The sequence below is a fragment of the Peromyscus maniculatus genome, chromosome 2, assembly GCF_049852395.1.
Source record: "Peromyscus maniculatus bairdii isolate BWxNUB_F1_BW_parent chromosome 2, HU_Pman_BW_mat_3.1, whole genome shotgun sequence".
Lineage (NCBI taxonomy): Eukaryota > Metazoa > Chordata > Mammalia > Rodentia > Cricetidae > Peromyscus > Peromyscus maniculatus.
Genome location: NC_134853.1, coordinates 82,422,084 through 82,437,890, shown reverse-complemented (window position 1 = coordinate 82,437,890; position 15,807 = coordinate 82,422,084). Strand labels below are relative to the sequence as shown.

Genomic DNA, 15,807 nt, shown 5'->3' with positions numbered 1-15,807 from the left:
TCATTATACAATATGTATTAGGAACTGCCCTGCGAGAGAAAAGAGCTACCTGCAATCATCCTTCTTCTCCTAGCTCGTGTCTCCAACCTCCTATTTCAATGAGACTCTTCTACACTGCGGGTTTTTCACGATCTGTTTCTTGTGGCAAACAAGCAGCTGGTTCGTGATATCTACATTAAACTCTTTCCTGTCCGTTCCTACCCGACCTCTGCCGTAGGAATCCTCCAGCTCACGGTCTGAAATCCTTCAGCTCACAGTCTGAAAAGAGCCTACTGGGTGTTGTTTGAGCACAGTCAACTCTAGACTCCCACCGTTCCCTCTGCTCTCTCGCACATGCGCTGCAGGATCCGGTGGATACTGCAGAAGCTGGGTCTGTCGGATGGCAGCTTGCTCCAACACAGGCGCATGAGGTTGTACAGTTCCAAGGGGCAGTTGTCAGGGCAGGAGAGGATGTTGCCATCTCTCACATAGTAAATGACCTCCTCATGGGCCATGCCATAGTAGGGCTGCAGGCCGTAGGAGAAGATCTCCCAGAGGACCACACCATAGGCCCACACATCCGACTCCGTGGTGTAGCGGTTGTAGAAGATGGACTCGGGTGGCATCCAACGGATAGGGATGGCGTCGTTTTCATTAGCTTTGTAGTAATCTGCGGAGTAGATGTTCCTGGAGAGGCCAAAGTCTGCAATTTTCACCACCATGTTCTCCCCAACCAGGCAGTTCCTGGTGGCTAAGTCCCGGTGGACAAACTTGCGCTCTGACAGGTAGGCCATGCCGGCTGCCACTTGCCTGGCAATGCAGAGCTGTTCCGCACAGGACAGGGGTGGAGGACCGGGACTGGACATCCGAGCCTTCGTGGACAGGTCGCTGTGGCTGAGGCTGCACATGGTGTGAGGGGACATGCTTCGGAGGAACTCATTGAGGTCACCGTAGGCCATGTATTCAAAGAGCAGGCACATGGGCTTTCCTACTGCACATACACCTGCAATCAAAATAATTATCTTTGTTAGGCTGAGTCTTTCCACAAGGAAAGAGTACTCCAAAATCAAAGGACCAGACCAGAAAAGATGGGGTCCCACTTTTTAGAGACAGCGGGAGTCACAGTGTGACCCCCACTTCTTTTCTTAAACATCTCCTGTTACCTGGTAAATTTTGATGTATTTCTTCTCTTTCTAGGGTGTCTCAGTTCCTGACCCCTTGATTCTTACATTTTCCCTCTGTTATCTTCATGCATAGTACCTACCACCTTAATTCGTACACATTCATTGTTTTGGAGATGTTTCCCAAACATTTCATCTCTTGGAATGGAGAGACTGTGTCCTGTTTCTTTAAATCCCTCCGACTGACCAGGTATCTGGAGAGCAGTATAAGGTAACGTACAGTAAGTGGGTTCAGGAATGGGTGTTTGCTGGGAATGTGTGATATAACCATTCTGTTTAGTTCTCTGAAGAATGAGAACAAGAAACATCTATCACATTTAGGAAGAACATGAAAATAATCCAAAATTCTAGGAGGAACTCCTTCGGTGGCTGTAGTAAAGGAGTTTGAAATTCTTATCATTTGATGTGCAGTCTATAAAGAAAGTAATGTTCACACACAGAGTTTTACACATGGTGTCAGGAAGACATTGGAAAACCCTTAACATCTTACTATACATGAGAAATAAATGTCTGAGCTTGTACCATTAAATCTGATGGGCATAATTTCACATCACAACAAAAACAGATTGTCAGATTTGTTATGTTTTTCAGGGAAAGAGTAGAAGTTTCAGTATGAGAGAAAGAAGAGAAATAAGGAATAGGACCTTTTCTAGTTACTTTGTAATTCAAAGGATTTTAGCTGACAGTGTATACGTTAAAGAGGAAATCAAATGTCAGTCACATTTCACTGTCCCTCCTACACGATCTTCTTTGGGTCCTTGTCAACAATCATTTATATGTATCATCAGGTGGCTTTACTGGGGTTATGCTAGTTAAATTGGTTTTGAAAGAATTCTTACATTAGGAAGCTCAAGATAACATATGCCTCTCAAGAAAAAAATTGAGTGTGTGTGTGTGTGTGTGTGTGTGTGTGTGCGCGCCATCACAAGCATGCGTACATGTGTGTTACATAGTCTTGTGGCTGTCCTCAGATCCACTTTGAGCCAACTGTGACTTTGAAATCTTGATCCTTCTTCTACCTCCAATTATTATAGGCAGTATGAATCTTAGTTCTTGTTGGGTAAGAAACTCTTATTGGTGATGAGGAAACACATTTCCCAGTAACCAATTGTCAGTGTGTTGTACCTGGCTTGAGTCAGAATCAACCCCAGGAACAGAGAATGCTGTAAAATTGCAGACACACATATGAATACAGCCAGACTTTAAGGAATAGTTCAAATTAGTTTGCAACAACAACAAAAAAGTGTCTCAGTTCGGTTCTCATTGTGGATCATTGTCAAAGGCTTTCAAGTTATACAAAATTTAAAAAGCAAAAAATGCCATCTTTCTCTTCTGAGTACCTCACTATAGCTCTATTGCTATGTTTTCTGAGCCTGATCAGTGTTGAGCAGGAAGTTTAGACCAACGCAGTAGGAGGGATCTGGCTTTCCGCATGTATTCTCAGCTCTTCCGCATGGTTCTGGCTCACCACCCTTGAATGTCCCATTGCTATCCTCACTCCAGAGTTCAGCAAAACCTAAACAAAGCATGCGGCCTTCTCCTCGGCTCCCTTCCTTGTTGCACAATTCACATTTGCTCTCTAGGAATTATTTGGTTCTGCCTTCGAATTGCACACAGACCCCCATCCCTTCTTGCTGTGAAATGTCATTCTGTATGCTGTGAATGTGTGTTGCTCTGGTTGGTTGATAAATAAAATGCTGATTGGCCAGTAGCCAGGCAGGAAGTATAGGTGGGATAAGCAGACAAGGAGAATTCTTGGAAGAGGAAGGGCTGAGTCAGGAGACGCCAGCCAGACACAGAGGAAGCAAGATGACAAGGCAGAACTGAGAAAAGGTACCAAGCCATGTGGCTACACATAAATAAGAATTGTGGGTTAATTTAAGTGTAAGAGACAGTCAGTAATAAGTCTGAGCTAATGGCAGAGTAGTTATAATTAATATAAGCTTCTGAGTGATTATTTTATAAGTGGGCCATGGGACTATAGGGGCCTGGTGGGACCAGAGAAACCCTCCGACTACACCTTCTCATTACCCCACCACATCTCCCTGACCTGTGCCACATCTTCTTTTTTTGCATACTGAAAGACCCCATTCACTGTCTCCATGTTTTCACTGCCTCCCCTGCAATTCCACTCAACAAACCAGACAGAGGCCTTCTGGGGGAAAATGTGAATCACGTCATGCCATGGCTTGGCACTGCTCGGCTCAGACTTTCCATTTGATTCCCATTTTACTTACAGTATAAGTCAGGGGTTTTTCTTTAATTTTTGAGATCATACTGTAATTACATCATTTCCCTCTCCTTACTTTCAAATATATTCATTTCAAATTTATGGCCTCTTTTCATTAATTGTTATTACATGCATATGAAAATATATATATATTTTCCTAAATACAACCTGGTCAGTCTTATCTGTATAATGTTACTTGTATGTATATTGTCAGGGACGAACATCTGGTATTAGATAAGAGTTGGTGAGCACTTTCCTGAGGAAGACTATTTCTCCCAGTCTCAGTATTCTTTAGTTCTTTGTGTGAAGGTCTTGCAGGATCTTCCAACTACCCCACTGCATTTACTATGGGATCTAGTCTTACACAACTCTCTCAAACCCTCCCCATCACCTTATTATTCTCTATTCTCTCTCTGTGTGTATGTACACATGTTTCTGTTTGTGTGTAAGGGTACATGTGGGTAGGATGTGTGCACATGGATGTGTATGGCATATAGACACCAATGTCAAGTGTCTTCCTTAATTGCTGCCGACCTTATTTTCCTGAGACAGAGTCTCTCACTGATCCTGGAGCTTGCCTGTTGCTCGAATCTTAGGTGGTCTTTTAATATAAAAAACCAGAGCCAGATACTGGGGTGAAAGCTGAAAAATCAGAGAAACAGAACAAGCCACAGCCAACCTCACCTCATCAACTCCTCAGCCAATGCTGTTTCCTCAGACTGAAAGTCTCTGAGTCCTCATCCAAAAGGGTCTCAGCTGAATTGCCTTAGTTTCTGCTTCCTCACACCGTATATACCTTTCCCTGCCCAGCCATGTCACTTTCTGGAATTAAAGGCATGTGTGCTTCCCAGTACTGAGATTAAAGGTGTGTGCCACCACTGCTTGGCTCTGTTTCCAGTGTGGCCTTGAACTCACAGAGGTCCAGATGGCTCTCTGTCTCCGGAGTGGTAGAATTAAGGGTGTGTGCCACCACTGCCTGGCCTCTATGTCTAATCTAGTGGCTGGCTCTGTCCTCTGATCCCCAGGCAAGTTTATTAGGGTACACAATATATCACTACACCTGCCAATCCCTCTAGGTGGGCTGCCTTCAAGTCCCAGGGATCCTCCCCTCTCTACTTCCCCAGTATTGGGATTCACAGGCATGTGTCACCATACCCAGCCTTTCTGTGGGTTCAGGGAATCCAAACGCAGGCCTTCATGTTGGCACAGTGGACACTATTTACAGCACACCCTCTTCCCAGCCCTGTCTGGTGTTCTTTAAGCACTAGCCAAGCTCGCCATGAGACCCGTGCAGGAGCGGCTCATTCTCCAATCTATCCACACTGCCATTCTCTTACCTCGGCCAAGTCCGTACACAAATATCACCTGCACACTGATGTCTTCAAAGATAGTAGCTCATGTTCCAAAAAGTCTCCCTTTACTTGGAGTTTTAAAACAAATCAGAAGCATATAAGCCACATTTACACATGTTTACTTCTGCTGTCTCCCAAAAAGAATGTAAGCTGAACAAGGCCAGATAATGTTAAAGGTTTATTTCTTTCTAAGTAACTATTTAAACTATTCAGCGAATACTTGTTAAATTTATGATGAAATGGGGACACAAAAATGAACAAAATATGATTTAAATCATGATATTCTAGTTTAAGGAAAAAATGAAATGTGCAAAAGAGCTATACATACTTTTCGGCCTTAATAAATTCTGTGATGGTGAATTAGTGTCAAGGGAATTTATCTCATGTGGAGACACTTGAAAACTTTCTAACCAGAGAAGAGACAGCAGGGATGAGACAGTGGGAAGTGATGGGGTTAAAGGTATCTGTGAGGCACAGCGTCCTGAGAGCTGGGGTAGAAGGAACATCAGGAAGGAGGGGAAGAGGCTGAACTAGGGAAGGAGGAGAGAGCCATGTCCCACTGATCGGCGAGAAAGACAGCAGACTAAATAAGTGAGATACCAAGGAAGGAAAGCTCAGAAAGCCTCCTTGCTGAGGAACAGTTTTCCTTCAGTCATATTTTCATACCTAAGAGCTTCACGATGTTGGGGTTGTCAAACTCGGCCATGAGGGCTGCCTCCCTCTGAAAGTCTGCTTGCATGTCCGCGGAGGCCTCCTCCTTAAGCATCTTCACGGCCACCATAGTGAAAGGTTCGTAAGGCAGTAAGCCAGGAGCCCTGAGAGATAAACCCAAGGCAGGGATGTTTATCCCCATGGTTATATTTACTCAGATTTATAGAGCCCACCACCATGCTTACGCAGCCTTTTCTGGAGCCCAAACCGAAGGAAGATGAAAGTAAGTCAGGCTTAAACTTCGTTATGCCAACTAGGAAATTCATTAGTTATTTTCAACATAGATTATTTAAATAAATTATGTTAATATATAAAATTTAACATACATGTTAAATGTATTATTTAACAACTAGAGGACACATACACACACACACACACACACACACACACACACACACAGAGAGAGAGAGAGAGAGAGAGACTTAACATGTCCTATGTGATCCCCTACTGATTAGCCCGAATCTAAATTCTTTGAGGGTGGAGTCACGGCTGACTGCTTTTATGTTCCCCATGCAGTCTAAAGTTGCTTCTTGCCAAATCTCACCGTAAGTTTGTAAGACTTTTCACTTTAAATGAAACCTCGATATCAAAACTACTTTAAATGGAAGCAGGGCTATGCCTGCTTAAGGACAAGACTGACAACTGGTGACTAAATCCAACTCCATATCCTGTTGCCCAGCTTTGTGTCTGTGGAGCTGCGTCCACACAGCGTGGGTATTTTATTCCATTTCACACCAAGTCAAGAAATGGGCTATGATTGACTGTAATATACAACCCTTTCCTGAACTCACTGATTTTTGAATATTTACATTTCCCCTTTCTGTTTTGTTACTCTCTGAATGTCTATTTAACGTCTACAGAAGTCAGATTCTGAGTTTTGAAACACTAATTCAAAGGGAACTTTAAATGAAGCAGAGAATGACAGTAGAAAGAAGAAAAGGAAGTAAATAGGGATTATTACCAAAACAATGGAGGAAATTATGGCTAAAATGTATAGGAAATAATTTTCTAGAAAGGAAATATGATTGAATTACTAGCAACTTCTTGCAAACTGCTTATTGATTTTAAATTTATATAAATATATATTAAATTTCCTATAAATTACTAATTTAAATGCAGCAAACTACATTCTTTCTAGGTATACTATTTCCTAGTAAAGACTGGGAGGGATAGTAAGAGTCACAATAAAGCATGTGGGAGTAGAGATGGCTCAGAGCACTGACTGCTTTGAGGACCCACACAGTGGCTCACACCCATCTGTAACTCCAGTTCCAGGGCATCCAACGTCCTCCTCTGGTCTCTGAGGGCACTGCACCCACATGATGCACATACATACATGCAGGCAAAACACCAACCCATGTAAATTAAAAAATTAAAAAACCTTCAAAAACAGCATTCAATACAAACAAATGATATAGATAATTAAGTAACTTGATAACAATTTTAGACAGAGTAGATCAGTCTAATGATCCTGTAATTTTTCAGCAGAGACTCCTCCCTTCCCCTCATGGTTGATTTTACCTTGCTTGAAAGACCCTTCCAAATGCTCCCTCTCCGATGTCTCTGACATACTCAATGTTATTCCTGGGATACTCCAGGCTGAGCAACTTGGGATTCAGAAGGAGCGGCATCCTCTGGTACATGGGGTTGGGATGGAGTCTGTCCAGTAAGAGCTCGGAAGGCAGTGTAGTGAGGGTCACCGCTGTTGACTCTCTGCAGGTGAGAGAGGTGGGATTAACAATGGCCTTTGACCTAGATCCTTCAAGACAGTTAGAAATACATAGAGTATATAATACTGAGTTAGCTGAGGACTCTTGGGCTTGAGAACAATGAAGTACGTGGCTTGGTCTCCAGTCAAGAGGCACCTTTTGTCACCTTCTATATCAGCAGCAGCAGTGGGAGAAGGCAGGATACAGGAGTAGCCATTTTCACCCGAATGATTAAGTTCTTTCTGTTGTTAAAACTGACTTTGGTACATGGGACCTTTTTAAAGCTCAAGGTAGGGGTGTCTAATTTTAAAGCCAGGGCATGGATGTTAGGAAGGCAAGGGTGGTGTGGCAGACACTCCTCTTCTAACCCCCAATTCCAGAGTTGAGTGTGTGGTTTCAAGGCATGACTTTACGTGATGGACTTCAACTCGAATCTCACCTTTTCTTATTTTTCCACTCTTTCCTTCTTCGGCAGCAGTAAAGAGTCATGATGGTAAGAAGAGCAAAGAGGGCAAAGCTGGACATGATGGAGATGATGACCGTCATGGAGTATGCGGGAGAGACGGCGAAGGACGAGGTGGAGGAAGGCAGGTTTGGAATGTCCACACTTGGCTTGGAGGACGTGATTGGTGGGAATGCTGCAAGGGAACAATCGTTCGTTTTGCTTATTTTGGAAACTTTAAGAATCATTTTTGAGCTGATGCACTCACTACCACAGCATTAAGAATATGATGATGTATCAGGATCTCCTTGGTTATCTGTCTATAAAGTCCAGTATTAAGATTCCAATAAGGTCCATTTGCAAGGAAGAGGACACTCAGGGGAGAAATATGCTTTTCTGAAAGAAATACAAATCCCAGGCTTAGGTTCCTTATGTCCTATCTGTGATTGACAGCACTCAAAATATGCACTAAATTATGCACTAAAAATATTTTCACATAATGAGACTGAAGGTGGGAACATCTGAGCTGAGCTTGTGTCTTTGTGGTGTGTGTGTGTGTGTGTGTGTGTGTGAGAGAGAGAGAGAGAGAGAGAGAGAGAGAGAGAGAGAGAGAGAGAGAGAGAGAGAGAGAGAGAGAGGTATAGTGGATTTACAAATAATAAAAAGTAATGGGAAAAGATGAAAAATGAAACGACTGGAACATAAAGGAGCAGAAGTCAATTCGTCTAAAACTTGAATTCTCATCAAACTCCCATGTAAAAATGCCAATGGGATGAAAAAAAAACAAAAAACAAGTCAAATCTGCATTTGTGCTGGAAACCAGCAGATGCTACACCTGTGTTGCTCTGCATGCAGCTTGCAAGTCCACGGTGGACATAGTTAAACAACCTTATTATGAATACCTTGAAACCTTCTTTGTAGAGTGAGTAAAGACAAAAACAGAAACAAAAAAACATGGAAACAGAATATTTTATGCATAACCAAAAACAGTCTTGACAGCTAAGAATCAACTTTGTAGCCTAAAAAGAGAAAATCGTTTCTTCAAATATCTGGGGAATGGGCTGGAGAGATGTCTCAGAGGTTAAGAGCACTGGCTGCTCTTGCAGAGGTCCTGAGTTCAATTCCCAGCACCCACATGGTGGCTCACAACCATCTGTAATGAGATCTGGTGTCCTCTTCTGGCTTGCAGGCATACATGCAGGCAGAACACTGTATACATAATACATAAATACATCTTTTAAAAACAAACAAACAAAAAAACAAACAAACGTCTGGGAAAGACTGACAGATGTGGCTGGTGTTAGGCCACAAAGATAAACCTCAATACATTTCAAAAGCATAAATTATAGAGCTCTGTTCTCTCACCCAAAATGCATATAGCGAGAGATTATATAAAATGCAACAGGACTACTAAGAAAAAGAAAGATCTGTAACTTTTTTTGGTTTAAAAGTTAGAGGTGACCATTGGTATAGGTCAGAAAACAAAAGTCTTAATGGCATGTATGAAATTTGGCTAAAGTTGTATTCATTGATAAACTCACGGTTTTATCTTTTCCTGTTTCACACGAGGAAGAGAGTGACTGGAATGTGAGACTTTAGACAAGCAACAGTAGCTCTTGAGAACAAAGAGAAATGGGACACAGCGATGCCCATATGCAAGCAGAAGCCACTCAGTGAGACTACACATACCACAATGACAGAGATGAGTCAAGGTCCCAGTTGTTTAAATATTTAGAACATGGTTTGACGAGTGGGATTTTAATTGGAAAAAGACAAGAAAGCCACAGATGTAGCAATTAAGAAGGGTTATCTCGACAGACTCAAAGATCAATGAAAACAACATAGAACATAATTATGCAATCACAGAGAAAATGATAGGAATACAGTTGTTACCAAATATGAATAAAAAATATACAGGAGTAGACCTGTAAGTAACCAAGAAATTCCCTTAAAAAAAAATTGTGCAATGTCAAACATACTCTTTGAGACTTGGAAGAGGTAAAATTCGAGTTATCACAATATGTCCCATCTAGAGGACACACTTTTAACCCATTAAGGAAGCTACTGTGGTAGGGTGCAACCCAGGAATATCAGCATGAAAGAGAAAGCCACGCCAGTTATCTGACAGAGATTTAGAAGCGCCTAAGTGAGGAATTGCTGACTGATCCCAATACAGTAAGAGAATACAGGTTTCACAAGCAGGAAGATATTCATATAAAAATATCAAAAACACAAAAGAAAACTATATTTCAACAGGAGCCAACAACACTGGAAAAGGGCGTTTTTTTCAAGTGATGGTTATAAGAAGTGTCTGTGTCTGCCTTCTTAGTTTGAAGTGGGGACAGCTCACTACTGCCAGCTGAACAAAAGAAAACCTTTAATACAAGAGGCCATTTGAAACACAGCATTCGTGAAAGTGTAGGTTATAAGGGGTGTTGATGTATGAGTTCTAGTCTAGGAGTGGGCATAGTGAACACTCCTGTCTACCAGTGACTAAGCAAGTGGTTTTGGATTATAGAGGTCAAGCTTGGTCACTGCTGTGATTCAGGAAGGCATATGGGACAGGAAAACATTCAATACAGCAGTAAACATCTGCATGGGATTAGTGATAGTGTGCCTTATCAAGGCACAGCAGTTCTAACACTGGTCCACAGTCACCCCCAGCTTTTTCAATCCAAAGGAAGCCTTAAAAGAGTCAGCTAAACAAACTCCTCATTCTAAATACGACAAGGAATCTTTACTGAAAGATACATATTAATGTCTATTTATGTGTGGATTTTACAGAGCTGTTTGTATTATATATAATATGTGAGATAATATGACATAATTTGTAAAGTTGATATGACATAATCAGGAAATATATGGGTAATTTTTTCTCAAAAAATATCAGAAAATTAGTTCAGTGGATAAAGCCTTTGCTACACAAGAATGAGGAAGGGAGTTTGGATCTCCAGAACCCAAGTGAAATGTGGTGGCATGCACTTGTAACCCCAGTGCTGGGGAGGGGCACAGACAGCTTGGTCCAAGAGCTCACTGACTGGCCCAGCTAGCCAATGAGTGAGCACCTGCATCATTGAGAGTCTTTGTCTTAAAAAATAAGGTGGATAGTGATGAAGAAACCAATGTCTAGTCTCCACATTTGTGCACACAGGTGCATCTACCCATAAACACATGTGTACACACACACACAAAACCGTCCACTCACCCATCCACACTCACATACACACAAACATGCACTAAATTATTATAAAGTAGATTTTAATGTTGTTTTTTTAATCCATGATCATTCTATAAGATTTTTTTTTAAATGCAAGAATTTGCATAGTTTGACCAGTAGTACTTCTGTGTGGTTTTAAACATTTCTTCCTTTCTGGATAGTTCTATTATGATTCTTTGATTGTTGCTCAGAAGAACAAGTTGCTCTGGTTTTCTCCAGAGATGTGCCAATCACTTGTCTGGGACCAAATGACCCAATCAGATTTCCATTGTATTTCCTTTCTATCCTTAATTTTTCTTTAACAAACTTTATATCTTTATCTTTTCCCTATGATCACCAAGTATTCGCTCATCCATACACTGATTACTGTTAATGATTCTTAGGAAACAGGAGCGTTGTAGCCTTACTTGCCAGGGAGGCACAAACCAATTGCTAAGATTATTAGCAACAAAAATGCAAGAGGACGTTGTGGGAACAGTAACAAGTACTTGTGAACTATTAGGGGCAGTACCAGTTCAGGTCTAGGCGGGCCTTCTAATGTAAAGTTAAATTAGATGTAAATAATGAAGAGGCAACACCAGTAGAAAGCTACTCTAGCCTGAGCATTTGCCTCCTGAAAAGCCAGATGTGACTTATGCCTTTATAAGAGGGGTCTGAGAGCCCTTCCCATCTGCCTTGTGGAGTCACGGTGAGAAGATAGCGATGTCTGAAGCTATGTCTATGGCAGCCATGTGTATGATCCTCATCTAGCACCAAATACACCTGTGCCTTAATCCTGGACAGCCAACTTCCAGAACTCTGAGCAACAGACTTCTGTGGCTTTTTTTTTTTTTTTTTTTTTTTTTTTTTGGTTTTTTGAGACAGGATTTCTCTGTGTAGCTTTGGAGCCTTTCCTGGAACTCACTTGATAGCCCAGGCTGGCCTTGAACTCACAGAGATCCGCCTGCCTCTGCCTCCCGAGTGCTGGGATTAAAGGCGTGCGCCACCACCGCCCGGCAGACTTCTGTGGCTTATCAGCTGCTCCCTCTAGTGTGCTTTGTTATTGCATCCTGATAGGCCCCAAACCAACACTCCTGCTGGGGGGGGGGGCTGCCGAGAGCTGAATGGAGTGATAGTGGGGAAACAAGGTTTGACAACGAAGAAATACACGTGCCGGGGCAGAGCCAAGCTGTTGCACTTCTCCCAAAGTGCACCTGACAGTTTCGTTGTTGCAGATGGGAACTTCTACAGTTAGTGCAGAGATTATCATAAGAAGGTCTAAGATTGTCATAAGAAGGTCTCCTGTGCCAAGGGGAGTTATTTGGCCTTCGCCTTGCAGCAAGTGGAGAAAAACCACAGGAGGGCTTTAAGCATGCACCAATTGGTCAGCTCTGTACATCAGAAAGACATCTCAGCCGCACCCCTGACTTCTATGACATCATCCCCACCGGACCTGATCTCAAGCTCCTAACAGGACCTCCTAAGTAAGGAGCCAGAAAGAGATGTCTGATGCACACCATTGGGCAGGATTTCTACTACACACACCACCAATAAAGAGAAAAGTCTAAAAGCCTCTTCCCAGACAGGAAAAAAAATTACAAGAAAAATAGCCAGGCACATTAAACCATGTGCTTTCCAAGCTAGAAGCTAGAAAATATGCAATTTCATCTACAGGCTGGTTAGAGAAATGTGATGTCACTCAAGATCTTCCTATTGTGCTATTTCACCTCAGTTATTGTGGTAAGAGAATACTTTTAGGTGATGTTCACCACCTTAAGAATTCACTCTCAAGACCTCCTTTTAGGATGTGTATATATATATAAAACATCACATTAAAGACCAACTGAATCTGAGAGAGACTTCAAGATAAGAATAAAGACTAATAATAAAAAATACATAGTTTTTAACCTAGATAGATAATGATGCCATGACTGGGAACTTCATCTAATTCTCAAAATAAGACTCAAGAGAGAGTCGTTCTGCAAGGAAACACCTGATGCCAGGGAAGCAAAGAACAAGAGAAAAGCATTCTGGGGGTCTCACTAGAGAGTCTAACAATTCCGTGGTGGGCAGAAGGAGGAAATTCTGTGAAGGAAAAGCTAGATCTGGCTTTCATAGAAAAGTGGAAACATAACTATCCAAAAGTCAGTAAAAGATGAGTCCTAGGGACTGTCCTGCCTCCGCCTCTCCAGCTCTGGCGCTACAGGTGTATGCCATCCCGGTCCTCTTTTACATGGGTGCCCGGCGTTGAACTTACATCATGGCGCTTGCGCAACAAGCACTCTGCAATTGAGCCACCTCCCGCCAAGCCCAAGAGAGAGATGGCTAGGCAATTAGCAAGAACTGACTCAACACGAATGAAAGAACAAGCCTAATCACAGGAAATGGCCGCATTCTAAATCTCACCGGATCGTGTTCTGTCTACTGCATTCCGTTCTGCACGTTCCTCCATCTCTCCATGCCATCCTCCATCCTCCATGCCAGCTTAGGGTAGACATGAAGGTGAAGACTTTGGAGCTCAGCTCACAAAAGGAGAAGCTGGAAACTGGGGATGTTTAATGGGAAGAGGAAGAAGCTACAGGGAGATAGGGCATGTGTCTCCAAGTATTTTCAAAGTCTGTGCCATGGAAAGTGAGCCAGAGGGATGGAAAAAACACCAGCTATTAGGAGCTACAGAGGACCAAGTTTAGTTCAACCTGGCCAAAATGTTCTCCCAATTAACGGAGTGAATTAGAGTCAGGAAAGGGAATGTCTGCAGAGACAATGCCGAAGGTATTCTCCCCCTGTGGGAGAATTTGTGTGAAAGAACTGTTAAAATCACTTCCAATTCCGTTTCTGTGAATTTCTAGCTTTCTCATCCCTCACAAGACAGGCCCAATCAGCATTTCAATGATTAAATGATTAAAATATTAGTGCATTACATAACTCTCCCTCCCCCCCCCTCACACACACACACACACTTCATTGGTGGCCAAAATAGTAGCGACTATTATGGAAAGTGAATTTTAGAAGCAAAGAATACATTTATCTAACTGCTGATAAGAGGATTGTCAAGTTGTCTGGATGATTTAGAATTAGGAATATTTTGGTCAGTGGGAGGAGTTTCTCAAGAACAGTCTCTCATAATGGAACATGAAAAGTCGTCAATGTCTCCTTTAGAACAACCAGGCAAACTTTTCATGTGAGGTCTGGGAAATTGAAAAAGAAGGTAATAGAGAAGCATCAGCTGTAACAATTTAGAAATTAGACTCTGATGATGAAGCCAGAGTCAGACAGATTGGGGCTTGAATACTGGTTTAACCCCACACTACACAGAGGGGAGGGGGTGAAAGTCAGTTGGTCTGTTTCTCACATTGACTAGTATGGAGAACGGAGCGTGCTCATGGCACCTACTTTCATAGGGCTGTTGGGGAACTTACGAGAGACTGTGTACCACCACACTAATCAGTTTGGCAGGATTGGGGTGCACAGCCATTCACTCTTCAGGTGATAGATGGTGGGAGAGAAGTTGGAGGGACGAGAGGATGGAAGAGATGTAGCTCTCCATTACCAGAGTAAGCCAGAATGCATTTCTTTTCTCCAGAAGTCTGAAACAGAAGGCAGGCTCACTGCTGAGTGTGCCTGGAAGTGAAATCCCACAAAAGGGACAAACACTATGCTTAGCACACAGTAATGTAAATATGGCAAAGTCATGGCGTGTTCAAGGAGATTCTTCACTTCAGCAAAAGATGATATTAAAATAAAGCAAACCCAGAAACTGCTGAAATTCTAGTTCCCGTGTTTGAGCAAGTAAAAAATAATGCAAATATAAAGAAGGGTTTTTAAAAAAATTTCAATTGCCCCTCAAGTGAACTAGTAATGATATTTGGAATTTACTAAGAAGCCATAGAGCAGGGCCAGCAAGATGGCCCAGTGTGTAAAGGCATTTACCACCGAGACTGATGAACTGAGCTTGATTCCCAAGACCCAGTGGTAGAAACTGACTCTCATAAGTTGTCCTCTCTGCACACACACACACACACACACACACACACACACACACACACACACACACACACAGAGAGAGAGAGTAAATAAACGTAATAAGATCTTTTTTAAAAAAGAAATCATAAAATGAGGAACATTTGAGGGCTTAATACATTTCCATAGAACACGAGTTGGTGTGTGTAATCAGGACACTTTCCTTGCTAGAATTAACCCTCTATAAGACAGCAGAGAAGACTCCTTGCTTTTAACTCAGAGAGGACAGGCATACCCCACCTATGTGCAGAGAAAATGATCCTTTTACAGGAGTTGGAGCTAACTTTCTCCAGTGTATCCAAGATCTCACAAAATCATTTTCTGAAGACAAGGAAATTAGTGTGTGTAGCCAGTTTGTGCTGCTCAGTGTCTCGACTTGCAGCAGTTTCTTTCTCCTTCATGGGTCCCGGGATTGACCGTCAGGATTGGCAGCAAGTGCCTTTACCCTCTGAGCTGTCTTGCTGGCCCTCCTGATGACCCTCCTAAAATGATTTCACTTGACATTGCAAGCAGCAATAAAAACCAACCAACCAAACGAAAACCAATCCTTGCTCTACTCCACAGTCAGAGGACAGTATTCTATATTACAGAGAAGTTAAGAGAGAGGATTTTGAGGCTTTTTACCTCAAAGAAATGATAAATAGGTAGATGAGGAGACAGGCTTATCTGGATTTGAACGTAAGGCAGGAAATGAAACCATCACACAATACTCTTCAAATATGTCCAATTTTATGTGTCAAGTTAAAAAAAATTAAGAGGAATCTCAAATCCTAGACTGTACTCCACACCAAATACACCAGAATGTATATGTGGGGAACCCCGGTAGCTACACTTTCTAAAGTTTTCCAGTTGATCTCAATGTGTAGAATGGATGAAGAGTCACTCTGAGCCAACATCTGCAATTCCAGAAGAATCAAAGCCAGAAAGCTTGAGGCCAGCCTGAGCTACTTAAAGAGATCATGTCAAAAAAAAAAAAAATCTAGTAGT

At 42.2% G+C, this 15,807-nt stretch overlaps 1 protein-coding gene across 4 annotated transcripts in view; it reads right to left on the bottom strand.

Moving 5' to 3' along the window:
- Window positions 1-15,807, bottom strand: part of Musk (muscle associated receptor tyrosine kinase) — a 94,208-nt gene continuing 78,401 nt past the window's right edge. For all 4 annotated transcript variants that reach the window (XM_076564268.1, XM_076564270.1, XM_076564269.1 and 1 more), the window contains 4 exons: window positions 7,602-7,800; window positions 6,975-7,166; window positions 5,409-5,557; window positions 1-982 (listed from right to left, as the gene is read on the bottom strand). In XM_076564268.1, the coding sequence (XP_076420383.1) occupies window positions 300-982; window positions 5,409-5,557; window positions 6,975-7,166; window positions 7,602-7,800 (1,223 nt within the window). In that variant the 3' untranslated portion in view covers window positions 1-299. The remainder of the gene's footprint in view (window positions 983-5,408; window positions 5,558-6,974; window positions 7,167-7,601; window positions 7,801-15,807) is intronic.